This window comes from Galleria mellonella, unplaced genomic scaffold, assembly GCF_026898425.1.
Source record: "Galleria mellonella isolate WM207_F2 unplaced genomic scaffold, CSIRO_AGI_GalMel_v1 utg1650, whole genome shotgun sequence".
Taxonomy (NCBI): domain Eukaryota; kingdom Metazoa; phylum Arthropoda; class Insecta; order Lepidoptera; family Pyralidae; genus Galleria; species Galleria mellonella.
This window is the reverse complement of record NW_026442010.1, coordinates 32,072-59,901: the sequence shown is the minus strand read 5'-3', so window position 1 is coordinate 59,901 and position 27,830 is coordinate 32,072. Positions and strand designations below refer to the sequence as shown.

The 27,830-nt window shown below is 40.3% G+C and overlaps 2 protein-coding genes across 3 annotated transcripts in view; one reads left to right on the top strand and one right to left on the bottom strand.

Moving 5' to 3' along the window:
• The first annotated feature begins 7 nt into the window (after window positions 1-7).
• On the top strand, window positions 8-4,224 carry LOC116412819 (uncharacterized). 2 transcript variants are annotated; one of them, XM_031908238.2, is made up of 5 exons: window positions 11-645; window positions 1,001-1,133; window positions 1,291-1,507; window positions 1,608-1,727; window positions 2,036-4,224. In XM_031908238.2, the coding sequence occupies exons 1-5, from the start codon at window positions 362-364 to the stop codon at window positions 2,200-2,202; spliced, it is 921 nt and encodes a 306-aa protein (XP_031764098.2). In that variant the 5' UTR covers window positions 11-361; the 3' UTR covers window positions 2,203-4,224. The 2 variants fall into 2 exon arrangements, with proteins under 2 accessions (XP_031764099.2, XP_031764098.2); XM_031908239.2 differs by lacking the exon at window positions 1,608-1,727 and having other exon boundaries at window positions 8-645.
• Window positions 4,225-10,020: 5,796 nt separating this feature from the next.
• Window positions 10,021-27,830, bottom strand: part of LOC113514407 (multidrug resistance protein homolog 49-like) — a 37,509-nt gene continuing 19,699 nt past the window's right edge. Inside the window, exons 2-27 of the mRNA XM_026898491.3 lie at window positions 24,037-24,230; window positions 23,559-23,703; window positions 23,271-23,371; window positions 22,658-22,829; window positions 21,075-21,199; window positions 20,749-20,944; window positions 20,248-20,472; window positions 19,696-19,882; window positions 19,212-19,354; window positions 18,878-19,027; window positions 18,392-18,450; window positions 18,044-18,178; window positions 17,699-17,871; window positions 17,411-17,499; window positions 16,966-17,136; window positions 16,314-16,496; window positions 15,751-15,841; window positions 15,172-15,284; window positions 14,878-15,007; window positions 14,571-14,763; window positions 14,144-14,306; window positions 13,752-13,946; window positions 13,364-13,573; window positions 13,146-13,292; window positions 12,529-12,637; window positions 10,021-12,006 (exon numbers count right to left, since the gene is read on the bottom strand). Coding sequence (XP_026754292.2) covers window positions 11,906-12,006; window positions 12,529-12,637; window positions 13,146-13,292; window positions 13,364-13,573; window positions 13,752-13,946; window positions 14,144-14,306; window positions 14,571-14,763; window positions 14,878-15,007; window positions 15,172-15,284; window positions 15,751-15,841; window positions 16,314-16,496; window positions 16,966-17,136; window positions 17,411-17,499; window positions 17,699-17,871; window positions 18,044-18,178; window positions 18,392-18,450; window positions 18,878-19,027; window positions 19,212-19,354; window positions 19,696-19,882; window positions 20,248-20,472; window positions 20,749-20,944; window positions 21,075-21,199; window positions 22,658-22,829; window positions 23,271-23,371; window positions 23,559-23,703; window positions 24,037-24,230 — 3,900 coding nt within the window. The 3' untranslated portion in view covers window positions 10,021-11,905. The remainder of the gene's footprint in view (window positions 12,007-12,528; window positions 12,638-13,145; window positions 13,293-13,363; window positions 13,574-13,751; window positions 13,947-14,143; window positions 14,307-14,570; window positions 14,764-14,877; window positions 15,008-15,171; window positions 15,285-15,750; window positions 15,842-16,313; window positions 16,497-16,965; window positions 17,137-17,410; window positions 17,500-17,698; window positions 17,872-18,043; window positions 18,179-18,391; window positions 18,451-18,877; window positions 19,028-19,211; window positions 19,355-19,695; window positions 19,883-20,247; window positions 20,473-20,748; window positions 20,945-21,074; window positions 21,200-22,657; window positions 22,830-23,270; window positions 23,372-23,558; window positions 23,704-24,036; window positions 24,231-27,830) is intronic.

The window sequence follows — 27,830 nt, the reverse complement described above, 5'->3', positions numbered from 1 at the left end:
TGTGCCCTCACCTAAATACTATTGTCACATTAGCAAATAGTTTCACTAATTTAATTTAGTGTTTATTGAACAGAATCAATCTGATCCCGATTAGATTTTAAATGTTATATTTTTTCAATCTTATATATTTTTCTTCTATTGAAATTCAATAAGAATTATTATAATTGATAAAGCATTGGTGATAATCCTGTAATGTTAGTACTATAAATAAGTCAATTAAGAAGTTGGATGGGGGGGGGGGGGTTGGGTTGTTAATAACTTGACTATAGCAATACATCTTGTCAGATCATCTTCACACTTCACCCTTGAAACCATTGTGTTTAATTTCTAGTGAGTTTGTCATGATGGGCCAACTACCAATATGTATGAATTCCAAAAAAGAGGAATGCTCGTATTTTGTTTTCGGATCTTCGGTATAAGTAGTGTGTGTTCGGCGGCTGCAGGCCCGCTGCGCACGGAGTACGCGTGGTACGCGCCGCTGTGGTACGTGTACTACGCGGCGGGCCGCCGCCTGCGGGCCGCGGGCCGGCCGCGCGTGCGCCTGCTGCTGCTGTGCGCCGCCCACGCGCACCTCGTCGCGCCCGCGCTCTGCCTCGTCGCCGTCGCCGCCTTCGGGGACGGGCTGGACCATCGGCTCGTCAAGGGGTGAGTCGCTGTCCGTAGGTAACCGTGGCGTTACGATTGTAACCTCGTCTGGCTCGAAGGACCACAATATGAGCAGGTATACACGATATTGATGTACAATAAGAGACTAATAATTACAAATAGGCCAGCAACACTGATGCTAATGAGTGTACGCATACAAGTGTATGCCCACGTATATTATGACATTAAGTACTTTTACCCAGTAATTTTACTGCCATATCTTTCAATACGAAATACACCACGCAAACAATAGGATTGACAGCAGAAAATAGGCCAGCAGAGCTACCCGTGCAGACGGTTTCCTTCCCCGCAATATCTGATCATGTAGCGTTTTCATTGCGCGTGCGTTTGTTAGGGCGCTGGTGTCGTCGGTGGGGGGCCCGTGCGTGTGGCTATCGCTGTCGCTGGCACGGCCCCACGCGGCCGCCCTCACTGCCGCTAACTATGCCGGCTCGCTGCTCGCCGAGCCGCTCACCATGCTGCTCATTGTAAGTTGCGGCCGTATCGCATTGGAACATGCTAGGATATCAGCACTACTGCTGTTACGTATTTTGCTATAACATTGCCAAATCCTGCGAGCGTATTATTGTTCACCGCTATGAGCGTAATAAAATATTGTTTGTGATCTGGCGTGGCGTGTCGCAGTGCGGTCGAGCAACGGTCCCCCCTCTGGGCGGGGTCGTCAGCACCGTTCTCAGCACGCTGACTCCGTTCGCGCTGGGTGTTCTCCGGCCACAGGCGCACCACGCCACCGCGAGCAAGCTGCCCGCGCTGCTGCTGCTCTACGTGGACTGCTGCGAGCGGCTCAGGCAGGCGGAGGGCGGGTTGCAGGTGGGCGACGTGCTGGTCACCCTGACGCTGGGTGAGTGTCGGCGTCGACGGTCGTGTGTCGCGTGTGTCGCGTGTGTCGCGTGGGTCGCGTGTGGCGGCGCGGGTCTGTAGCGGCGTGTGTTGTGCCGCAGAGGCGAGCTACGTGTGCGCGAGCGCGGCGTGGTGCTGGGTGTACGGGCGCGGCGGGCTGCTGGCGCGGCGCGACGCCGCCGCTCTCGCCGCCTGCGCCGTGCCCAAGGCGCTCGCGCACGGTAACCCACGCACGCAGCCCCACACGCCGCCACTGGCACTCGCACGGCCGACGGCCGACGGGCGACGGGCGACGGGCGGGGCTGCGGGACAACCAACAGAGCTCAGTGTAACACTGCGAGAAAAGGAACACTCGAAATAAGTACAAAGCCACTCGATCGGCCTGGTAGTAGTATACAGATTAGAGGTAGGCGCATCCAACGCTATTTAATGTCTGCTTTGACTGAAATCATTGTATCACTATCTCCGTAAGAATATTCGCTTGAGGTGTGTGTCGACCAGAGTGCATACTATAAGTGTATGTTGCTAGGTTGGCAATCGTGGGGTGCGTGCAGCGCCGGGCTGTCGCAGCTGCCGGCCGTGTTCCTGGCGCCGGCGCAGGCGCTCGTCCTCGCCGCCATCCACGACGACCACGACGACCACGACGACCACGATGCCGACGGCGAGATCGTTGGTGAATACGACTTGGTGCGGTAGAGTAGACAGTATCTGTACAGGACGGGTCCGGGATAGGTTGCTCAAATACGGGAATACTGCAGGTTGTGAAAGTAGATTTAAAAAAAGAAGGAAATTAGACTAAAATCTAAGAGGAGGATTTCAATTAGAATTTAAATTATGAGGCTGTAATTGGAACGTATATGTCACGCGGTATGTTACTGACAACTAATTTTAGCAATTTTTTTTTTTGTATCAATTTGTATAAATTTTTCCTTATATTCCATAAGGTTTAAACTCTGGAGAATATTTTAAAATGGCCTATGTGATTCCCCGAAAAAGTTGCAATGTTCCGATTTTACATTAATTTTATTACTTTATGTATAAAGTAGGCATCGTTTTGTTGACGTCGTCCTGCGGCGACGTGCGTCCCCTTAGTTGTGATTTGTTATTGACATTGTACCGAGTGAGGTGTCAAGCGGCGATGTAAAGTATTTGTGATGAGGCCGGCGGTGCCTTCGGATGAATCGGACCAAACGTTGATCTCGTTGACTGTCGACTATATTATTATGTATAGGAACCATATACATAATATTATACAATTTTAATAATTTCCTAAAACTTTTTTTTTATATATTTTCTTTTTTTTTCAATGTTTTGTAGTCCGTCCATTCTATGTCACTGTAGTTATTGATGTGTCTTGATAGGTGGAAAACGTTGGTTGAGAGTTGTCCTTGTTGACTGTAATAATTAGATTTTTACTTTTTTTTTTAAATTAATTGGGACAGTATATTGAAGAGAAGAGAGTATGGCATTAAAAGAGGACTGGATGTGTTATATGTGCAGGATGATATCGAAATCGTTAGCACCTTTGAAGGGCGTGCTCTACCAGCGGAACTGAACATATCCACCGAAGAAACATGAAGCGACAGATGACATAAAATGTTGCACCTCCCTTACTAATACGCTTCGGAGACTCAACATTTTTTGTCTATATTTAACTTTTGTCTCACAGATATCTTAACATATTGTATAGAGTTGGTAGATTCTCAGTTTATGCGTACCGCTGACGACTTCGATTCACCCTGTCTATTATTTCATTTATGTTTCGTGCTTTAATTATGATATTTGTGTTACTTTGACTGGGTGTTTGTCTCTATGAGCGTTGAGATGGTTGTAGTGTCGAGTGGCTGTAGAGAGAGTAGTTGAAGGCTGTACGTGTGACGGAGCCGGGGCTGATATCGGTTGTGGTGGTAAACGATATGGACCGGGAGGGGACAGTAAGGTGATAATTTTCTTGTAGAGTTATTACTAATGAGGCTGAGGAATTCATGTGGGGGCTTAGTACTGTGCTGGTGATGACACGACGATTTTACCGACATCGATAAAGTTTTATCTGTTTCAGTGTATCTTATCGATACATATGTAATTATAGTTGTGTGTTACGAACATAAATCTATAAAAAAGACAAGTTGTCAAGTCCAGTACCTAATGTTGGAGACTTCAATAATTCTCGTTGTTTTCCCCCTAAATATATCTCTAGTAATAGTTAAGTTTTGAACGCATCGATTATTGTATTAGTAATTCACGCTGCACACCGTGGTGCGGTGTAGGCACGAGCTCTTAACATATAGACATTCTGAAACCCCACGTTAGTATTTAGACTATTCGTAGTGTATAACTTTGGGGCCTTAGTCTTCGTACATTTTGATAGTTATTTAAAGTCGGTCTATTTATTAAAGTTTCATTATTAGAAAGTTTATTAAATTTAAGTACCTTACCGGGCCGTAGCTAGACCCAAGTATAAGGTAGGGCAAAATAACTGTTTGGTAGAAAAAAAACATCGAAAAATTAAATCTATATAATTTTCTTGGAGCCTTTCGTTTTAATGTAGAATATAGCCCTTCAATGCCTCCCCCCCCCCAGCAATGGCCATGGTACCTTATTCAAAATAGTACTGACACCTGAAACTAGTCGATTTGAGGCCCATTCGAGGACCATTTGATATTCACTTGGAATAAGAAAAAATAGCTGTTGTACATGTAATAAGTATGTACCTCTATGAATATTTTTTTTTTTTTTTTTTTTTTTTTTTTTTTTTTTTTTTTTTTTTTTTTTTTTTTTTCTCTCTGGCAACACTGCCGATAACAGTCTTTGTCAGTTGGCTCTTATTTATTTATTGTTTTTAATTTATTACTTGTGAAATAACGATACTAGTGTATATAATCAGTGAGTTTTGGTCATAAGTAACGTCGATTGTTGTTGGTGTGTAAATCTGTGATTTCTTTGTGACAGAAATCTACGTTACAAAATTTGTGGGACCGCCAACTGTCAAAGTATTGGTAATTTACAATAGAAGTCTTGGATTTCTATTGACTCCTTTAATAATTAAATACAGTTATTACACTTCACTATTACTATATCCATTTACAAATAAACAATAATATTAAAGTCAAATATTCGATAGTGAAGATCGGTTGTTGTTGTTGAGAGGAAAAAAAAAAAAAAAAATACTACCCACTAACATAAAATATTATTGCAATAATTACAGCTCATAAAATTTATTTATTATCATATTGATAATATATTCCAAATAGCTGTACGAAACTAAACTTATGTATTTTATTAAATAACAATACAATATTAGTAATCCATAGCCATTGCTAGATATCATATGACAAATTAAGACATATTTACTGTAGTGGTAATATATAAGATTAATTATTTTTTTTTTTGTAACAGTATTGGTATTTAAAGTTTTTACTAACAATATTTATTTATTTATTTATTATTAAATTATTTATTGTATTATTTTATTGAAGGGAAATAGCGCACTTTCAACACTGTATTTCTTCTATTGAATAATATTCATTGTTGTCTTGTTTCATAGATATTTAACATAATAATTAAAAATGATGTCCCGCAGAGCATGTGATCTTGATGCTAAGCTCAAGGTGACACTCTTAGAGTTAAAAAAATCCAATGAATTAAATAAGGCCTTATTACAGGAACGAGATGAAAGTGAGATTGAAATTAAGTTGATGTCTGATAAATATGTGGCTCTGAAGAATGACCTAGTGAAGATCAGTACAGACTTTGAAGTTCTACATATCGAAAAAGAAAAACTTCAAGAAATTGTAAATAAATATGATCTGTGCAGAGACACATATGAGTCAGCATTGCAGAAAATCACTCATCTAGAGCGGCACCTTGAGGAAGTTCAATCACAAAATAAATCTTTGTTGGATCACAGGCGGTTGAGTAGTTATAACGAGACCATGGATCTGTATACAGAAATGTTAAATACTACTAGTGATCAAACATCTGCTCTGCCCCTTGTGACCATAGATTTGACAAATACACCAAGCTCCTATAGTCCTAATAAAGTACCTATTAATAGTAGTAAGAAGTTAAAAAAATATGTAAAATTAAATAAATTTATTCGAAAATCAGAAAATTTAGTGAAAAGTCATAAAAAGTGTTTAAAATCAATTATTACTAGGAAGCAAAAAATTGACTTATCAATAGAATTAAATAATTGTAAAGAAAAAATATATAACAAAGATTTAGAAATAGATGAATTATCACAAAAAATTAAACTATTAGAGAACTCGTTGTCCAATTTATCTTTGAAATACGAATCAGCTGAGAATGAAATACATGAATATTCTGATCAGTTGGATAATTTAATAAAATTGGGTAACTACAACATGGAGCGGTTTGTTTCTCTTACGGATAGATGTCACTGTAATTCACCAGAGTCTGATAACTATATCCAACCGTCCCACCATAATCAGTTGAACATTGATATCTCATCCGTCACGGAACCAGACGTTTCATGTTTACCCACACGAAACAGTACAAAAGTAAATAAATGCAGCACTGTACATGAAACCATCAGGAGAACAATTGTTTATTCAGATGAATTTGGCAAGGATTTAGGTAGTTTATTATCGAACTGCCTCTCGCAACAAGTAATAAATAATTGTTTTCCGGGATCAGGTATATATAAGATTATAAAAAATATAGTAAATGAAAAATATGATATTCACACGACCCTAGTAATAGCGTTAGGGAATTGTTTGCATATGCGTAAATCTGATATAGTTAATTTAATAAAATCATTATATAATATAGTGGAGCTTGGTATAGGTAAAATATTATTATGCGCATTTCCCTACTCTCAATCCCTGACTAATGAACAGAATAAGTTCATTTATAGTATAAATAATTTAATTTATTCGATGACATATCATTGTAATGATATATTTTATTTTGAAAGTAACAAATTTGTTACAAATTATTATATGACGGGAGGTAATTTTTATCTTCCTAAAAAACAAAAAAAGACTATTGCTAGTTTACTAGCGTATAACATTTATGATCCCATTATAAGTAGTATAACGGGTTTAATTAGTAATATTAGTAATTATACTAATAATGTGACATGTGTTAATTTAAACTAACATCTACGACATTGGTTAAGCCACAGGATATGGTCATTATTCATCAAAATATTCGTGGCTTCTCCAGCAAAGAATTAGAATTAAGTCTTTTCTTAGAATCTAACAATGTACAGGTGTTATGTCTGACAGAACATTGGCTTAAACAATATGAAATAATTTGTCCTTTTGAACATTATAATATAGCTAGTTTTTTTGCTAGGAACAATGCCATTCATGGCGGGTCAATTATTATTTTAAAAAATGATGTAGAATATAAAAACCGTCAAGACATTGTAAATATTTCTATTGAGCAAACAATTGAACTATCTTGCGTAGAATTAGTTACTTGTATAATAATTTGCGTTTATCGTCCGCCATCGGCTTGTTTTGATTCTTTTGAACTGGCTATGGAGGAAGCATTGAGACGAGTCGCACGGAGGAATAAAACATTATTTGTATGTGGCGATTTTAATGTTGATTTATTATCGGAATGCTCAATAAGCTTAAGATTGATTAACTTATTTAAATCATTTAATTTGCACAATCTTTTTTTAGAACCCACTAGGGTCGCAGGAAATTCTGCCACTTGTATAGATAATGTTTTTTGTAATTGTGAAGTAAAGGTGAAAATGAATTTCGACTGTCTTGGATCTGATCATTACGGACAAAAAGTTATAATTGAAACTAAGGGATCCAAAGGGACTCAAACAATTACATGCAGACAAATAACACAAAAGAATTTGGCACGTTTTAAAAATAAAATTGAACATAAAATATCTAGTGTCATAGTACCTCAATATGACCCGGACATTGTATGTGAACATATTTTTAATTTAATTGAACATGAAGCTAGCAGTGAATTTAAAACAAAAACATTTTCAACTAGTGTAAAATCAAAGTTTTGTGACTGGGCCACGTTTGGTATTTATAAGTCTAGGGCTAATCTTTACGAACTTTACGAAAAACGAAGCTATATATCCGATCCCTTATTTCATGAACATGTAAAATCTTATTCGAAAATATTTAAAAAGGTTTGTCATACAGCTAAGTCTCTCTATTTAGGTAAAATAATAACTAAATCTAAAGATAAAATAAAAGCCACTTGGAAAGTAATAAATAGCGAAACTGGAAAAGTTAATTTTCAAAATAGCAAAATAGCTTTAAATATTAATAACAAATTGGTAAATTCCGACACAGAGGTCGCGCATACATTCGAATCTTATTTTACTAATATTCCATTAATTACGACACAGGCTCTAAAATCTTCCCCGTCTGCTGCTGAAACTTTACTAACAGACAATGTTAGCAAGTCATCAGCTGTATTTAACTTTAGACATACATCATCAGTAGAAATAATGAAAATATTCAAACAACTTAATAATAAAAAAACAGAGGATCTATGGGGTATATCTGTTAAAATACTGGATAGTATAATGGAAATTATTGCGCCCTCTCTTGCTTTTATTTTCAATAAATGTATAGATGAAGGTAAATTTCCTAACATAATGAAAATTAGTAAAATCATACCGCTTTTTAAATCTGGAGATAGGAGTGACCCAATAAATTATAGACCTATATCCATACTCCCAGCACTCAGTAAAATTTTTGAAAAAATAATCCTTATGCAACTTGTCAGTTATTTCAATTTAAATAATTTAATCCACAATAGTCAATTCGGTTTTTCCAAAGGTCGTTCAACTACAGACGCAGGTGCAGAGTTGCTTAGACACGTATTTGCTGCATGGGAAACTAAAATGGATGTGATAGGTGTTTTTTGTGACCTTTCTAAGGCTTTTGATTGCGTTGATCATAATACATTGCTAAAAAAACTTGCTTTTTATGGCGTCAAAGACAATGCTTTAAATTTAATAAAATCTTATCTATCTGATAGAATACAGAAAGTGAAGATTAGCAACGCTACGTCTGACGGGTCACTTGTGCAAATGGGTGTACCTCAAGGATCTATTCTCGGTCCATTTTTATTCCTAGTTTACATTAATGATCTCCCATATGCCATGCAGGATAGATGCGGCATAGTATTGTTTGCAGACGATACTTCATTGATTTTTAAAGTTAATAGAATGACTAATAATTATGACGATGTAAATAGTGCTTTGCGGCGTCTCCTGCACTGGTTTACAACTAACAATCTTATGTTAAACGCTAAAAAAACAAAATGTGTTAATTTCTCTCTATCTAAAAGTTTTAATACTAATTGCAATATTAAATTAAATGACGAATCTCTCGAATTTATAGAATCTACTGTCTTTCTAGGAATCACACTAGATAATAAAACACAATGGGGTGCACAAATTCAAAGCCTTGCAGCGAAACTAAGTTCAGCAGCTTTTGCCGTGCGTAAAGTTAGACAGTACACTGATACTGATACTGCTAGATTAGTCTATTTTAGTTATTTTCATAGTTTACTCTCTTATGGAATATTACTATGGGGAAAAGCGGCAGATATTAAGAATATATTCATATTACAAAAACGTGCCGTTCGAGCGATCTACTGTATGAAGAGAGGTGACTCATTAAGAGAGAAATTCAAAGAGGCAAATATTCTCACCGTTGCTTCTCAATTTATATATTCAAATATTCTATATGTTCATAAAAATCTTGACTTATTTCCAAAAAACAGCAATATTCATAATATTAATACTAGATTTAAAGACAAACTTGCTGTCCCCAAGTATCGTTTAGAAAAAGTTAATAGGTCTTTTATGGGAATAGGTATAAAAATTTACAATAAGATACCAAAGGATATGTTGGAATTACCCTTAAATAAATTCAAAACATCTGTTAAATCATATTTACTGAGCAAAGCCTATTACTCTTTAAACGATTACTTGAATGACGAGTGTGCATGGCAATAGTTGTTCATGCACTGAATTTTCATTTAATGTTAGACATAGACACCTATATAAATATACATTGTAAATAAACTGGCTTTAAAAAAAAAAGTAATTCAATTGAGTTTCTTGCCAGTTCTTCTCAATTGGATCTATATACCGAACTGGACGGTAGGGTAAATATAAAATTATAATGTAAAAATTTGACGTTCATAAGCGGCTAAAATGTCCTACATGAATAAATGATTTTTGAATTTGAATTTGAATTTGAATATTATGGTATGGTCCATCCGTACCGATGACAATCGCAACGGACGGACGGCCTTTCAGATTTTGTCGATATTCATTAGCTATAGAAGTTAGAGTTTTTGTATAAGCCTACTTAAAACAATAGCTGTGATGTTAAACATTAAAACCCACAAATTGTGACAAACCACGTAACTAATTGACATGCTAGCAAACTACAAATTTAATAACATTCCCCCTTTAAACTGTACGTCGGCATTGAAATCGTTTATTGTATCATCTATTTGATATTTAAATAAAAAATAAAACACTTGCAATTACAAACATTTCGTTTTATTATCGTCAGCGTGTTCATGTTAGTAGTTGCTCTACACACTAAACATTTTGTATTTCATTACATAATAAATTTATTATATTACATATTTTTTTTATACAACTTAGAATGGCAAACAAGCTGACGGCCCACCTGATGGAAAATGGTAACCGTCGCCTATAGACATGAGCAGTACCATGGACATAACAGAGTATACTGTTTGACCCGTGATACCTCCCATGCGTTGTCATTCCTGAGGACTCAGGTGTTATTCCTCTGTACCCAGTAAATTCACTGCCATATCTCACCCTTCAAACTGAAACACAGCCATGCAAACAACTGCTTTACGGTAGAAATACAAATGGGACAGAGGTGCTGAAGCAAACGACTTGTATAAAGTCTCCCTCTGGTGATACTCATGTAAAATGATATTTTCCCATAACATGGTACCCAGTACGACATTGTCCGACCTTTTTGAATCTCTATAACAGCAACCAGTTTGCGGACTAAAATGCACCGTCCTTTGCCACATGTTATGCGCGTTTGGCGCTGTTTATTGAAAAAAAAGTGCATTCATGCAGTGTCTGCTGTTACAGGAATCACCAATCGCTTTTCAATAATTACATACCTACTGCGAAGTGCATTAGGTAGTTAGTAGGTAGGTATTTGTGCAATGCTCGATGTTGCATAGGAACTTTGAAGATGCAACTCAGTTTTAAAATTACAATAAATAAAAATAATTAAATCTATTTGTACAATAAACGTATAAACTTAAAAATTACTTATTAAACATAATCACAGTCACAGTTTACGACTAATCAAATAGGTACCTCCGAGTAGTTCAGGGATTGTATTTTACAAATACTCATAAAAAAGAAACCATAACCGACTTCAATCGTGGCTAAATCGGATATTTTGATTTAAAAAATAAAATTAAATATTTTTTTAACTGACGGGGTTATTAAGTAATAAATATAAAAAAATAATTGAAGAATTCAATTGAGGACCTCCACTTTTTTTGAAGTCGGTTGAAAAAAGCTATGTGCATAAATTGTATTGGTTACTAAATAAATTTATATTTTATTAATATACCTATTTATACAGGGTCCCCAGTGTGAGTCGTTCAAAGATATATGTGTATTACTGTATTCATGTTTACATCGATAAGTTTGTATAGAAATCTCAGTTGCCAAACCTATTCGCTAGAGGCGCTGCGAGTTTTTAACACAAATAATATATTACAAATATCGTCACAGTCGTAGAATACTGACGGATCTTTATATGTAATCTTTGTCAGATCCGTCAGTATTGTACGACTATGACGATATCATTGACGTAATCGTACCGTAAATTTTTGCACGGCTCACACTAGTCACTCAGGCGATATTTCGACTTAGTAAGCACCTATTTTTTTTAATCTACTTATTATTTATCATGATTATTCGTAAACGATTAAAAAATATTATAAAAATTAATATATAATATCAATCACTAAAAAAATAATATTCAACATTTTAGCATAAAAGTGTATTTAGTATTCCGAGGCACACAACAGGTGCGCGTTGAGGTGTGCATATATATTTTATTTACAATTAAATAACGAGCTAATGAACACATAACTAGCTCTCTCTCTCTAGTTTTGAGTAATTTTATTAATCTCTACAAATTAACGACTTATATATGTATGTATGTAGTCAACTATTTCTTGCGCTATCGTTATAATGAATTGTTTTTAATTAAAGTTACACTGTACACTGTGTATTGAGGTCACGTGACACGCGACCGTGGCGCAGAATTATAACCACAATTTCCCGCTCACACAAGGTGGTCGGAAATCACAACATGGCGGAGTACCGCGGATACAAAATGGCATCTGATTAAGTAGCGGTTCACGCTATCGCTTCGCTTGGACCCTGCTGCTGCAGCAAGTCCCAGTATAAACCCCGTTTACGAACTAATTCGTCATGTGTGCCACTTTCTGCCACCACACCTGCAAATAAATGCAAAAATTATAACGATTCCTAGTTCATTTTATTGAAGGGATTGTTAGTAACACGGACTATCAGTCCCATAGCTAGCAATATGCCCCATAAGGTCGATCTCTACGTGGTCACTCTGGAAACCATCGTGCTGAATTCCAAGTATATTTATTACGATGGACTAATTGACCTGCCATTTCATTTTCATCTATCATCCCTTACTAGTGCCCCGCCAGCGTATACTATTAACACAGGTGGTGTTACCATTCCATTATCTACTAATTAAAAAAAGTGTGTATTAATCACGATGGGCTAATTGACCTGCCTTTTCATTCTCACCTATCACTCCTCACTGGCCCCGCCAGTGTATACCGTTAGCGCAAGCGGGGTTACTATTTCATTATCACCCATTAAAGAAAAGTTCATTTTATTATGAGTAGATAGATAATTGGCATTGAATGTTTATTGCCAAGTGTTCCAAGCGAGTCAACGCGCTTGTACGAGAGCGTATAAGAGATGCGTGCGGTGGTGACCTCTGTCGACGACGGCGATGGTGTGCGCGTGCCGCACGGTGGCGAGGCGGTGCGCGATGACGACGGTGCTGCGGCCGCGCGCCGCCGCCTCCAGCGCCGCCTGCACCGCCTGCACGCCGCCGCAACAAACAACGGTTAGTGACCTCTCCTCTCACGTCTCACGTCTCACGTCTCACGTCTCACGCATTACTCATTGGACTCTAATATTCTATTTATTATTATGTAAGATAAACTATCTATGTAAACGTCATTGTATGTAGTGGTGTAGCTGACGGTACCAAGATCCGGTGTTCCGGGATGTCTTGAGTTTCGGGGTGCGTACCTACTAGTGTTCTCAATTATACCTTAATTTGTAAAAGATTGGACTACATTCACTTGGATTGTAATAAATGAAATGTTGTTAGATTTTATGGGATTAACAATAACAATACTATTATTTATTTAATGGAATCATAAGAATGCTTTAGGTTACTGAAAAATAGTTGGGTTTTTTGATAACTGTCACTCCTTCGGCTATTATTATTTGATTGAACGATGGCCAATGGCTGATAATTTGTGGCGAGTACGTGCGTGTGTGCACGTGTGTGTGTGAGTGTGTGCATGCGGGTGTGCGGCACCTTCTCGCTGGCGGCGTCGAGCGCGGAGGTGGCCTCGTCGAGCAGCAGCACGCGCGGCCGCCGCAGCAGCGCGCGCGCGATGGCCACGCGCTGCTTCTGGCCGCCCGACAGCGCCGCGCCGCCCGCCTCCAGCCGCGTCTCGTAGCCCTGCGCACGCACAGTATTAGTGGGGGTTACGGCTTAAGAACTCTAGATTTTTCATTATAGTGACATCTTACCATCGGCAGACCGGCGATGAAGCTGTGTACATTGGCCTGTTTCGCTACGTCAATGATCTCGTCTATGGTGACTTCGCGGCTGTTGTCGCCGTACGCGATGTTTTCCCTAATGGTCCTCTCGAACACCACCGGTTCCTGTTGCACGAGGCCCAGCTGCGCACGGAGACACTTCAGGGTCAGGTCGCGCTTCACGTCACGTCCATCCAGCTCCTGACAATACAACATGTTTGAAATAAAAACTGTTGATAACCTAAGATATTGGTGAGTCTTGTAGGATGATATCAAGATAATGTATACTATTAATAACCGAAACTATTTTAGTTCGCTATTTATCACAGTAAGTATTCTGTTACCAGTAACATGAAAAGAAAAAGTAATTCTGACTTACCACGGACCCATCCTCGGCATCGTAGCTCCTCATGAGCAGGTGCATGACGGTGGATTTGCCGCAGCCGCTGGCCCCGACCAGGGCCAGGGTGCGGCCTGCTTCCAGCTTCAGGTTCAGCCCGCGCAGCACGGGCACCCCGGGCCGAGTCGGGTATCGGAAGTGGACGTTTTCGAATTTCAGCTCGCCGGTCGCCATCTGAAGGGGAAATAGTTTTTGGCGTCAGACAATGCTAAGAATAAGTTTTTGGGACACTTTTTCGACATGGTAATGTATAGGAATCATTTTGAATACATTTGAATTAACTCGTTCTAAGTAACGGCGTTTGAGTGCTTATTGTGGCGACGAAGTTGTTCCTCCTTCGTGCCTGTGACCAGTGCACGTGGGTGACGTACCCATTCAGGATGTCCGTCGGCGGTGGGCTCGTCGTGTATGTTGGGGCGGCGCTGCAGCGCGGCCAGTATGCGCGCGCCTGACCGCCGCGCCGCCGCGAAGTTCGGCGCGAACGACAGTGCCTCCGCCAGCATCCACGCTCCGTAGATCAGGGCCTCCGACACCCTGACGAGGGAATATTATACAGTCACGAGGAGGTATCTTTACATCGCAGCAATACTGATGAATTTCGTGTTCTGGGTTTTAAGATGTTTTTTGAGACGATTCTTTTCTGATTACCTAGTAACCCTACTAGTACTCATGCTTACGAGTCTAAGTTAGAGTCTATGTAAAAGTGTAGAGTTAATCGAATGTCTAAGAGTAATAGAGTGTAATCAGTGCTCGACTCGGTGACGACTAGGTGCCAGGCAAGCAGGGAGGCGCACTCACAGGATGGCGTACTCGAAGCGCAGGCCGTGGCGCGCGACGAGCAGGCCGCCGTAGGCCAGCGACACGGCGTAGCCCAGCGTGGGCGCGCACAGGCACAGCCCGTACACCGCGCCGCGCACCGCGCCCGCGCCCGCGCCGCGCGCCGCCGCGCCCAGCGCGCGCTCGTAGCGCTGCAGGATCGTCTCCTCCACGCCTGCGGGCGCGGCACATATCACATATTACACAACCAGACGTCGTTCACTCGTGAGAGGTCGCCCCAGCGATGAGAGCTCCGTTTGTACTCGGATGTTAGATGGTAACGTCGTACCTAGACTGTGCACGGTGCGCACGTTGAGCACGGCCTCGGTGGCGATGTTGGAGGCGAGCTCGAGCGCGCGCCGCTGCCGCACCTCGGCGCGCTTCGTTACGTAGCCCTCCAGGTATATCGCACCGATCACCTGCCGGCGAATCCATATATTCATTTAAACAAATATACCGTTTGAAGAAAAAGAAAATGCAAAATGAAATCCTGTACTAAAATATTTGGCCATCGTGGTATGGTAATACCAGACGACTAGAGATATAAATTTAGGTACGATAGACATGTTCTTGGATCGCTTACACAGGGCACGCTGAGTAAGCTGACGAGCGTCATTTTCCAGGAGAATGCCATCGCGAGGGTGACCCCTATTATCATGGTACTGAGCCCCTGCAGCACTGTTCCCAGACGGGTTCCTGTAATAAGTTAATGATAATGGTTATTCGTGATATATAGAGTTCGCTGATAATTTTGTGATGTGGACTGCTAGAAGTTTGTCTATCACCAAGTAACTATATATCACACCTTCGGTTAGACAAGGGCACAACATACAAAAAAAAAAAATGCAAAATGAGTTAAATATGCAAAAGAACTATAAAAACTTTCCTTTTTCTGGTGGAACAAAGACTCGAAATAAAAACGGGTTATTCGCCGCTAGATAGCAATAGTGTCTTTATCGTTTTGGATGAATGTGGCGAATCACACGACATTTGAATGTAAAAAAAACATTAAATGGCTGTCTTGTAAAATCACAAAAAGTGCGACATAATTAAACAAAAATATTCAATATATTTATAGTCACTAAATATATATTTGGCGAGCGTAAAGCCTGAGCGTATAGTGTGGTGTTGGTGTTAGTGTCGGTGTTGTGTAGGCACTGACCGGTGGCACCCTGCACGGCCGCGCAGTCGGTGGCCAGCCGCGCGCACAACGCGCCCACCGAGTTCTGCGGCGCGTCGAACCAGCCCTGCTCCTGTCACACCACCACCGCATCAGTATCACATCACTATTCAGCTCGGACGATCGCACTTAGGTACTAATTCAATATTTACTGCGAGAAACGTCACTATCTATACAATGATTTAGAATCTGCACTTTATTTGAGCCATTTATGACACACGTAAATTAACAAATGAATTTATACAATCAGATTATTTACATTTTTTTAAATATAAAACGTATGAAAATATGTTTTCACCAAGTGTGTCGCAGTGACCCAAATAGGCTACAGCTTAGCGATAGTTTTGCTTAAAAGCAAAGCACTGATTTTCAGCTGCAGCCTGAAGTTAGACTACACGAACGCGTGCAACAAACCCAGAGTGTAATTTAAAGTTTTAATAAGTCTGTAAACATTAATAAATCTAAGAAATACCGGTCGGTTCGTTCCCTATCACGTGAAACTTCTACTTTATCCTTGAGGTGTTAAAGTGATCGTTGCTTTTTACCTGTTGAAGATAGTTCTTGAAGGACATGACCCGAAGCCTATCGGTGAGCGCGGTGCCGGCCCTGTTGAAGAGCCAGGTCTGCAGGAACATAACAAGGCCGCACACGGCTGCCACCAGCACGAACAGCCCCGCGTACAGCTGCGACTGGCTCACGATCAGTTCCGCGTCCGAACTCGCGAACATCTGCAACCATTCGCAGATTTATATTAATAGGAAATGTAGGAAAAATAAGTTGACGGCCCTCCTTATTAAAAATGATAATCGGAGTCTAAAGATTAACAAGATTCTATGATCCCAAAACTACGGGATATTATTCATGTTTTTATACTTCCCATATACATATATAATGTGTAATAGTTTACATTTCATCAAACAATCCGAATTGAACTGGTTCGCTGACATGGGCTTATATTATTGTGGATCAGTAGATACTATTGCTAATAGTAGGGGGGAAGAATGGTGTTTTGCCAGCGAATACAGACAGCGTAGGCGGGGGTTACCATTCCATTACCAGCCATTAAAAATATAGTTCGTACTGTCATGTACGAAAGACTAGTCTTCAAAGTCAATTAAAACGCGAAAATAGCGCGTAAAAATTCAGAAAAATTGAGAATTCTCTTTCAAAACAAGAAAGACAAGTAAGTATACGGACCCCATATAATTTGGAGAGAAGTAAAGCAAATATAGGCATGGTGGCTCCGACGAGGAGGGACGCCACGCCGCCGCCGACCAGCAGCGGCCACTCCGGAGCGTTCAACTTCAGCAGTGACCATGTGGATGCTGTGGGGGCCTCTTCCTCGTCTTCTTTAGTCGTATCCGGCTCCTGTAACATGAAGGATGGTACTTTTTCCATTTGGTAATAATTTTTTTCTGTTTCATGTTTTACAGAAAGTTACTGATGCTAAGATTTAAACTGAAACACATTTACTTAGAAAAAGATAATATGTATGGGCAGAAAATACTCGTATCTAATTATGAATGTCCTGGTTACGGTAAAAAGTTTCTTTACAGTAGTTGTCGAATTGGCACACTATTTTTTATAGTACTAGTAGCAGCATGGGAGAAGTACATAGAAAGTGCGACATTGTGTAACTTACGTCTCCGTATTGTGTCATGTCCACTGCGGGTTGCTGTATGTGAGCAGCGGATACTGTGCTTAAGCGGATGCTGCTTCGCACGAAATTATCTGTAAAATTTATACTTGATTGGCAAACAATTTCCAGGAGTATCTAAAAAATCTTTTATAACGAATTGTTAGTAGTATGACAATGACAATAGTAGTTACTATACGAGTATTAATTTATATTTAACTTGATATAATATACAACTTGTACAAGATACGAAGATCGCTTGTGGTTATAATAGTTTCAAGAGTATCAGCGCACCTCCGCGCACGGACTGCCTGCTGGCGGTGCTGCCGGTGCGGCGGAGGAGGTGCGCGCGCGGGAACGGACTCGCGCCCGCCGCGACCCGCTCCGCGCCCTCCGCCGCCACCACCTCCTCCTCCTCCTCCTCCTCGACACCCTCCGCTGCACTGCTCAACGTGTGCGCTATGCTCCTGCGGAACAACGCACACATTTACAAACAGTGATTTTGATTTTATTAGATACTAAATAAACTCCTATATGATAACTTAGTAAGCAGTGGTAGGACATTAATATCATAGGGACGTTAGAACTTTTAAGTATGTTCATAGGCTAACACTAACTCTGTAGGTCAAGCGCACTCACTTGCTGGTGAGATCGTCCTGCACGAGTCGCCAGTAGGCACCTTTTAGTGCCAGCAGTTCGGCGTGCGTGCCCTGCTCCAGCACCGAGCCCTGCTCCATTACCACGATGCGGGACGCGTTCACCACCGTCGATAGCCTGCCATACACATAGCTCATATTACAAATAATTGTTTAATGACTCTAATTACATACGATAAACCATATTCTTTTAAATCATTGATAAGAGTGGGTGAGCGCCTCAACCCAACGAACACTTGTGTAAAATATTTAGTTTGTTATTTTCGGGGTGTGATTTTTTTAATATTGACATATATTGGTTACGATCAGTCAACACTATGTTCAAACTGACCTGTGGGATACGACCAGTGTGGTTCTGCCCTTGCTAGCTGCATCTAACGCTGCCTGCACCTGGTGGACAAAAAGGAAATTGTGACAATGGGTGTTAAGGGACACGAGGGAAAAGCTGTCACAGTCTAGCATTTACTATATGTGAATTGACATTGTTATGACTATAGAAATGTTTTGTTTCATTTATACTACAAAAATACGTTGCCTGCCTAACGGGGCTGCTTAGCTGTTGCGGAGACACTCTAGCAATTTTCAAGAATACAGTACCTAACATACTTAGTACTAGTTACTAGAAGAACTAGCAGAAAAAATTGGAGAGCGAAGTAGTATTATTTATGAACGTAATTATTTTGGTATAAACGATTGCAGTACAGAATTCAATTTCCTCGAAAATCTATGGTTCTATTCCCCTGCCAGTTACGGGGCATTGACGTGATTACATGACGTGTGTTCGTTTGTTTGTTTGTGTGACGTGATGGTCGGGCACCTGTCTCTCGGCGGCGGGGTCGAGCGCGGAGGTGGGCTCGTCGAGCAGCAGCAGCGCGGGCCGCCGCAGCAGCGCCCGCGCCAGCGCCAGCCGCTGCTTCTGTCCGCCCGACAGCTGCGCGCCCCGCTCGCCCAGCACCGTCTCGTAGCCCTGCACCACGCACATTTCACATATTATTGTAATTTGTTATCGCTGATCTACTTTCTGTCTGTGTATTAGGTGTCTAATAGTACAGCAAAGGTGTGTTGGAGAGCACGTATTTTAGAAAGAGGAGAATGCTAAGTTGAAGAAAATGAACAAGCCGCAAAAAAGAACATAAAACTGAGATACATACATTGGCTAACTTTGTGATGAACTGGTGCGCGTGCGCCGTCTTGGTGGCGGCGAGCAGCTCCGCCTCGCTGACGTTGTCGAGGCCCAGGGTAATGTTCTCCCGGATGGTACCACTGAACAGCACCGGCTCCTGGCCCACCACGCCTGCGTGTAAGAACCATATTCAAGTTTAACACCGCTGTATCAGAGGGATTTCAGTTTAAAAAATAAGATAGCCTATTCAGAATCTACTACGAATCCTAGACCTTAAAAGCCAACACATGGGAAGCGTTGATAGTGTTTATAAAGTTATCGATGTATGTGACAATTTTCAAAATGGGATTCATTACTAAGTTTGCTAAAAACCTAACCAGAATAAATAAATAGTCTGGTGGTTAATTAGCAAATGCATCGTGCATATAATATGCTCGTTTGTTATTTGAAATAAACCAGATTTTGTTTTATGACACTTTTGTACCGGGCAAGATCGGAACGCAACGACTCACCTATGCTAGTTCTAAAGTGGTGTAGATTCAAGTCGTTGAGCTTGTAACCGTCTACTGTGATGGTGCCGCTGTCAGGCTCGTACATCCGCTGCAGGAGTTGCAGCAGTGTCGACTTGCCGCACCCGGACCCTCCCACCAGGGCTACTGTCTCCCCAGCTTTCACTTTGAGAGTCAGGCCTCGTAACACCTGCGGTTAATGAGTGACATTGTCTTATCAGATATATAGATCAAATAAAATAGATAGACTATGTTGTACTTCCTGAAATAACATATTATAGTACTTATTATGAATAGGCAGCTAACCAACAGTAGATGGGGAAGAAAGGTTCTCTAGTGGTGGCCTCGTATAGGAAAATGTATATAAAATAGAATCAATTAAGTGTGTGTGTCTCCAAGATCGAGCTTTGTTATAGTTTGCGGGAGAAACTTCACATAGTGACTTCACGTAATGGACAATAGGTTCTCATCAGTAAAGCATTCTCAGCAAATATTTTATAATTTATGCTGATTAAGTCGCGTGCAAAAGTTTTGAGTAATAAAATGTAATCACACCTTTACATCAAGCCTCGATGGGTAGTTGAAGTACAAATTATCGAAGACAATGTTCCCGGTGAACTTATCCGGTTTGATGCCAGTGTTCTGCATCCCGTTGATGTTCGATTTCCTCTCCATGATCTGAAAGACAGACTTGGCAGCGCCCCGCGCCGCTGAGAAAATCTCCAGATGTGGCTGACACATCACAATATTTTGTGATGCCATAAATGTGCAGAACAATATCTGTGGATAAACAAAGACAACATTAATATACCAAATACAGCCGGTTTACGAGATGTATGTATGTACTCATAAGATACGAGTATTATTTATGCTACTGAGGACTGTGGCTCTCAGATATATCTAGCACCTGTCGCTGTTTGGATTTGTTTGCATACCACTCTTAGTCTATACAGGTAAAATGCAGTGGGATTGCTTATGTTTTTAAATTTTTGTATTTCTTTCATTAGTACTAGAGTTAATTAGTGCAAAGATTATTGGGTGGATGTGTATACTGACGGTGAGCATGATGCCGGGGTGGTACTGCTGCTCGTCGGGCGGGAGGTCCATGTCGCGCACGCACAGCACGGCGCCGTACGCGAACACGATCGCGTTGAGCGAGTACGTGAGCAGCCAGCCCAGCCCCGCGCCCGCGCCCGCCCACACGCCGCGCACCCGCGCCTGCGCACTCGCCGGGCCCAGCGACGCCTCGTACCTGCGGGAAGCAACCAAAAACGGGCTCAATATGCGACTCTGGCAGCTCATGCAACACGTCAACGAGGCACCATGATCAGTGAGTCAGTCAGTCAGTCAGTAATATTCGGGGACGGATGAAGTATTCCTACCTCTTCACTTCGAGCTCCTCTCCGGCGTAGGCCCTCACGGTGCGTATGGCCGAGAGCACCTCCTCCACGATTCGGCCGGCGGCACCGTACGCCAGCACCTCTTTGCTCGTGCACCGCGTTTGGTACTGGCCATATAAACACGATTAAATTGGTGACTTTCAAGACATAGTTTGTTTATAGTCGAATGGATTATTAACCTGATTTCTTATTTTCGAAGCCTTCGATTATACACTAGACGTTTTTCCTTTACAAACAATCACCGTAGATAAATAAGAAATCGTTAGGTTTGCGCCGATCCTATGACGACAGTTATTCTTCACCGACATTTGTTTTTGTATTATCGTACCTAGTAGGTATATTCTTCTGTTCACAATTGTATTGATTAGATGTTTTAATAATTACTAAATTTAAGGTCACGATTACGTAAAATGATAATTAATAATGAAATGGGACTTGGCGTCTTGTGAAGTATCAACATTGCGCCTTAACACTTCTAAGTAGATACTTTTGAATTTTAGGATATTAGCATCAACATGTTGAAATGAAATGAAATGTTCTATGTAAGTACTGGTTTAGGCTCTATTATTGTTAACTTTGCCGGCATAAAATAGGTCATCCCTTCTCGTCCCGTGGGAGTCGTAAGAGCAGACTAAGAGAGAGCGAGGGATGAACAGCAGCGTCCCTCTTTAAAATGTTTAAAGCCTAATTGCGGTTGCCATTCCACCTGGCAAGCGTGGAAACTACTGATAATACCCCCTAAGAGGGGCTTATGTACAGCAGTGGACAATAAAAGGCTGATATAATGTTGATATGTAGAACGTTAACTTTCCGTGTAGTGTACCTACTCGTACGAGGTACTTATGTACAATATCGTAATATCGTTATACGAATACAAGCGAGATTTTCTCTCATTTGATAAAATTAGTAATTTCATGCCAATTTATTCTTCTATTTCTAAATTATACTAGATATTAATCTAAAATGTCTAGAACTTGAAAGCATGTTAACTTTTCAAGAGCTTAGGCATCCTCCTAGAAGAAAGGGTTTCTTAGAATTCGAAAGGGAAATACCGTGTCCCGTATGGCCATAGCGTTTCTGACATTATTAGTGAGCGAGTGCGTCACCGATCGTTTAGGAAAATTCCAAATAGACTCTCGTCCTCGCTTCGCTTGATACGACCTACTTAATAATTTCACTGAATCTTACAATTCACTGTAAAATTAGCCGGTATCTAGCTGAAACAACAATGTTGCTATTGGATTTGTACTTGAGGTATTAATTGCAACACTTCATAATTGCAATAATATTAAATAATTCTCATTGGGTCCCGGTCGGCAGCATCATAGAATAAATTATTGATAAGTTATACTCATCTTACAAAAGTACCAGCTCAATGGTCACGTGAGAGTTTCTAGTTTGCTTTTGTTGTACAAGAAAATAAAAAAATTGGTGGAGTAGTTTTAGTGAAAAGATTTCAGAATTACCACCAATTCGATGAAAATTATTGGGACAATTATGAAATTATTGGGTACTGTGTCATATAAAATTTGGGAACTGGTCAGTGATATCTGCGAGGGGGGTACCTTAGCGACGATGGTGGAGAGCAATATGGCGGCGGGCACAACAGAGACGCCAGCGAGCGTGAGCTGCCAGCCGTATGAGAAGGAAAGCGTGGCGCCCAGCACAACCGAGCCGCCCAGGTACGCCGTCATCACCACGTGCTCGCCCACGCCCGCCCGCAGCTTTTCCGTGTCCCTGGCCACATATAAGATAGATCAAGTAAAGTGATTGTTCTATGCCCACTTCATGAATATGCCAGAAGTTTTCGTGTATAATGAAGAAGATATAAAATTCTGTATTCCAAGGAATGACTTAAATGATTGAAAAAGGGTGTATTAAGGTTTCTTCAGGGTCGGCGACATGTACGTGACAGCCCTAGTGTTGCAGGCGTCCATGGGATAATGAAACCGTTTACCATCAGACGGGCTGTATGCTACCTTAGTGGTATAAAATATATATATATATATATATATAAACCTATATATTGTTAATAGTCGATATATGAGCAAAATCACAAATGCTACCCAGAAAGTAAAACTTTTTTAATATTACAATAGATAAATACTGAAAAGCCCTCTTTATCATAATTCAAACATAGATATAAAATATCTAGTGATGTTAATGAAACACACTCACTCTGTGAGCGTGGACGCGAAGTTCATGGTGGTGTTGGTGTCGAAGTAAGCTATCTCCTGGCTGAGCACGGAGCGCAGCAGCCGCCGCCGCACGCGCGCCACCTGCCACACACCACGTCCAATTATATTCCACACAGCTGGAGCTTATGATATATTCCACCAAAACATGTACAAATAAATACACAATCAACACAATGATAATAATGTTCGAAGCGGACGAAGTCCTACTACAGAACAGCCTGTTTAAATAAAATATTTATCATTTAAGTATCCCAAGAGAATATATTACCATCCGCGCAGCTGCCCAGTTGACTACCGTGACGGCGGTGGCGGCACTCACGAACTGTATGACGACGATGACCACGCTCGCCACGCCGAACGCTATCGCGTCGTCCACCAGCGCGTCCATGTGCAGCGACCGGTTGCCTTCTGGTCTGCACGCAAAGTGTTGCTAAGTTGCAAAAGTGTTGCTAAGCTAACGACCCGTGTTTATCGTTAGCTTAGCAACACTTGCAATCCTCCGTCTACTGTTCGGTCACAGTGTAGTTCGTACACTGCAGTGTAGCAATCAAGTAAAGGATCGTGATGATAAAAGCCAATGTGATGATGTTAGCCTAATATCATCACATTGGCTTCGCGGCTTGTAATAAAATTTTTGTGTTGATTCCTTCTAGTGGGTTTATATATATACATATTGAATTGTAACTTACAAGACAGACAGAAAACAAATTGTTTCAGCGAATTAAATAATATAGAGCGGTACTCACAACTGCGTCCCTCCGCCGAAGAGGCGCAGTATGTGCGCGTGGGGTGTGGTGGCGGCCGCCTTGTGCCTCTGCACGAACAGCGACGTGATCTCGCCGTAGATGACGATGGCCGCGATCAGCCCGAACGAGGCACACCAACCCAGCACCACGCCCGCCAGCGACGCCAGTCGCTCGCCCGCCGTCGCATATCGCCACTGCACACACACACACACAATTAAACATTATACATATAAATACCTATACACTTTTAAATAATTGGTGTAGCAATCATTATCTGACTGATAATATTCGGCCACAGAAGCTTCTTCTCTTTTTTTTTCTATGCAATTTACAACTACTGGCTTGTATATTTTTTTTTACAACATTTATTATTTTATCATTAAAATGTTTAATGAAATTTAGTGAAAATAGGGCCTAATTGTGCGTAGTGTCCGTAACTGCTAGAGGGAATGGCTAACGATAAATCAGCAGAGTGAATGATTCCTGCCGTTTTATAAGTGTATGTAATCTATTGATTGTTTCTTATATTGCATGCACCGCTGTCGCCAGTTCAAGACAGATCTCACACCATTTAATTAGTATCGATTTTAATATACAAGTGTTTCCAGAAAGCGGCACCTCTATCGATCCACGTAATTGAGGTATTATGCTATTAGAAGCAAGTGGAATGGTATTAATAAAATTAACACGAAAAGCTATTCGACTAATATGTCATGTTACGTAATGCTCTACTGGATACAACACTACCCCAACTCCAAGAGGTTTGAGTGGCAATGGTGTGGCCAGTACGAACCGTGGCCACGTCACTTTGTCCACTAATGAGAGACTGATCTTACACATTATATAAACAATATACTTTAGTAGTCGTTCTCAACTTATTATGCGCTACTTTTCAGTGTCCGAAACTTTACATACTAGGGTTTCGTCCTCGCATTAGAGCTTATAAGAGAACAGCAAGATTCAACGTTGTCGGACCCGCGACAAGGACATCGCCGCCGTCTTGGTACTTAATCAACGTGCAGTTTGTTGAGGCTGCTGAAGTGATTGGCATATCCGGATATGGAGGCAGAGGTCAAGAGCAGTGTCTCGGCAGGTCGCCGAGTCGTTAATCCTTGTTGGAGGACAATACCTAGTCGGTGCGACAGCTCCCAAGCACACAATGGCCGTCTCCAATGTCGCGCGTGTGAACTGGGCTTTAATATATTTCCATACAATACACAGATTTGCACATCGATTACTTCTGCGCAGACCGAGGCCAATTTTAATTATTCAATGTATTTACAATATTAAATTATATTACGAGATTGTTTCCTTTTGTTGTGTGTCTGGGAGTTCTTCCTCGTCTGTTCGTTTAAGATTGTAAAAAACTGTAAGAACGTGTCGGATCACCATGTTATTCTTTTTATATAAAAAAATATTTTGTATAATTTTTTGTATGGATTTGATAGTAAATATGTGTTTAATTAGTCATTTACACGTGCAGGCAATTTGTATTGGGTTGAAGTTTCATATCATAGCGTAACGCGAAATACTCGTAACTAAGTTTGGAGTCCAGTGACACCTGCGCTACCAAACTGAACAACCACCTACTACCAGAGACGCTATGAAGCTTCGTTTATATAATAATTCCGAAATATTTGTTAATATTATGAAAAATAACAACAAGCTGACATTGATGCTCCTTTCCACTTTGGGTGTTGCTGGAAGCAAACTCTATTAGAGATAAGCTCGCCTTTGTACATTTGATTACCTCTGTCATATTCTTATAAATAACTGGTATGTACAATAAAGAATTAATTAAATAAATAAATAAAAGTAAATAAACATTTGAAAAGACATCGCAATATTGAGATAATTGGTTAAAAATTGAAAATAACAAACTGTCGGTACTGTTAGCATTTCATACGGGGAAAACATTAATTTATTGCAAGTTTCTTTAAAATCATATTTGACTAATTCACATGACGTGCTTGATTTATGTACAAGGAAGGAAACTGCCGAGTAAACCCCGGTGAGTGTCGCGCCCGCATCGCCCGAGCTGATTCTTGTCGTTGACGGAAAGTTTCGGTGCCCACTCGTAGCTATGCAGTTGCACGAGGGAAATTTGCATAACGGCCTAGTTATTTGATACCATTCGTAGCTGCCGCCGTCGGATTTTCCTCCTGTCTGTAATTTCCCTCGTAACATTAAAATATTTTTCCATTTCTTCACAGGCAGTGGGGATGACTATCTTTATACTATAATATTATTTGTCATTTGCTTTACATAGACTTCCGCCATAGATTGTCTTAATGACTGTCCGCTTCACATATGAGATGATGCTCTATTAAGCGGAGATCGTTGTATATGGCTGCAATTATGGAGTCGCTAGTCGACAAACTTTCTAACAGCATTTATGAAATGAACAGCTCTTCCCAAAAAATCATCAATCGATATATTAAAAATAGCTTAGAAACTTTCAGAAGAGCTTAAAACGCTTTATACATATACGAGTAAGACATGATCATATAGAAAAATATAATAAATTAGATACTATCTACGATCCACCTTATATAGCTATGAATAAACCTGTGTACGAATGTGTCTAAATGTTTACATAAAAATATGCATACGTATCAAAATCCCAACTTGTGAAATTCCTGTTAGATTATATATGTAATACTCGTATTAAACGCTGCGATTTTCCTTAAAACAAAGTTAATAATTATTTAAACTCTACTTATGTTATTACAGAGCGTATATTAATATATCGATAAGCTTTATAAACAAGGAAAACGGTTAGCGCGCCCACTGATCGCCAGATGATATACTCGATTTAATTTCTCTAATAAATGTATCTCTTATAATCCATCAATCTTCACGACAGTACACTTACGAAGTTGGCAGGGAGAATCGAGTACCTGAGGTCTCTCTACTAAGTACCTTTATACGCATCTCTCAATTTCTTTACTTTGAAACTTGTTTCTTTCTTTCCGGTGATGGAAAACATCAATAACAAATCAAATTAATTCGAGTGCCGGTGAGAGTGTAGCCCCTGCTCCCTCGGGTTACAATGTGCTCTGCAAAATGTGAATATGTTACGTTAACAGCCATAGCACATGACAAATTCCTCTGACAATGGGACGTCAATGGCTTGTTATGGATAGAAGATTTCCACGGTGCTGGTTTGTTTTTGTTGTTTTATTCAAGATCCACGTGTAACCTGTTTGTCAATACGAAGTGACCAGTTAGTAAGGAAAACGTGTCACATTATTTATGTACGTACGTAAAATTAAACAAATTGGCCAACTCCGAGTCGAACTCTCGCCTCGAAGGTTCTGTACCGGGGTATCGGTGTACATAACATTACGCACATACAATACTAACAAATCTTACCAAAATTAATATAAGCCTTTTTTAAATTAAATACCTAGGTAGCGGGTACTTACGTGGTAACATTACGGTCACCATTTGCCATCCGTTTGAGTGTCATTTCAAAATAAAAACAAAAAATATAAAATACAGATTTTTTTTGTTTTTTGTTTTTAGTGTTTGTTGTTGTACTTACCATCTTATTACGTACTGATATTTCATTGTAACTAATTATATTTATACAAATAATCACATTAAATAATAATTAATATTTTGTTCCATGAAAATAACCTGATTGTAATCGGAACAACATTATAAATGAACCGATGAAGGAGGAAACCCTATACTGACTGTGAAAACAGATATCAAAATATTTTTAAAATGTAGGAATTATATATGTTGGCGCTTTATTTATTTCTAAAACCTAAGGTAAAGGTAGGTAG

Coding starts and splice junctions, on each gene's coding strand:
- LOC116412819 (XM_031908238.2), top strand. CDS start 362: ATGTATGAATTCCAAAAAAGAGGAATGCTCGTATTTTGTTTTCGGATC. Junction 1,134..1,290: donor CGCTCACCATGCTGCTCATT/GTAAGTTGCGGC, acceptor GGCGTGTCGCAG/TGCGGTCGAGCAACGGTCCC. Junction 1,508..1,607: donor GCTGGTCACCCTGACGCTGG/GTGAGTGTCGGC, acceptor GTTGTGCCGCAG/AGGCGAGCTACGTGTGCGCG.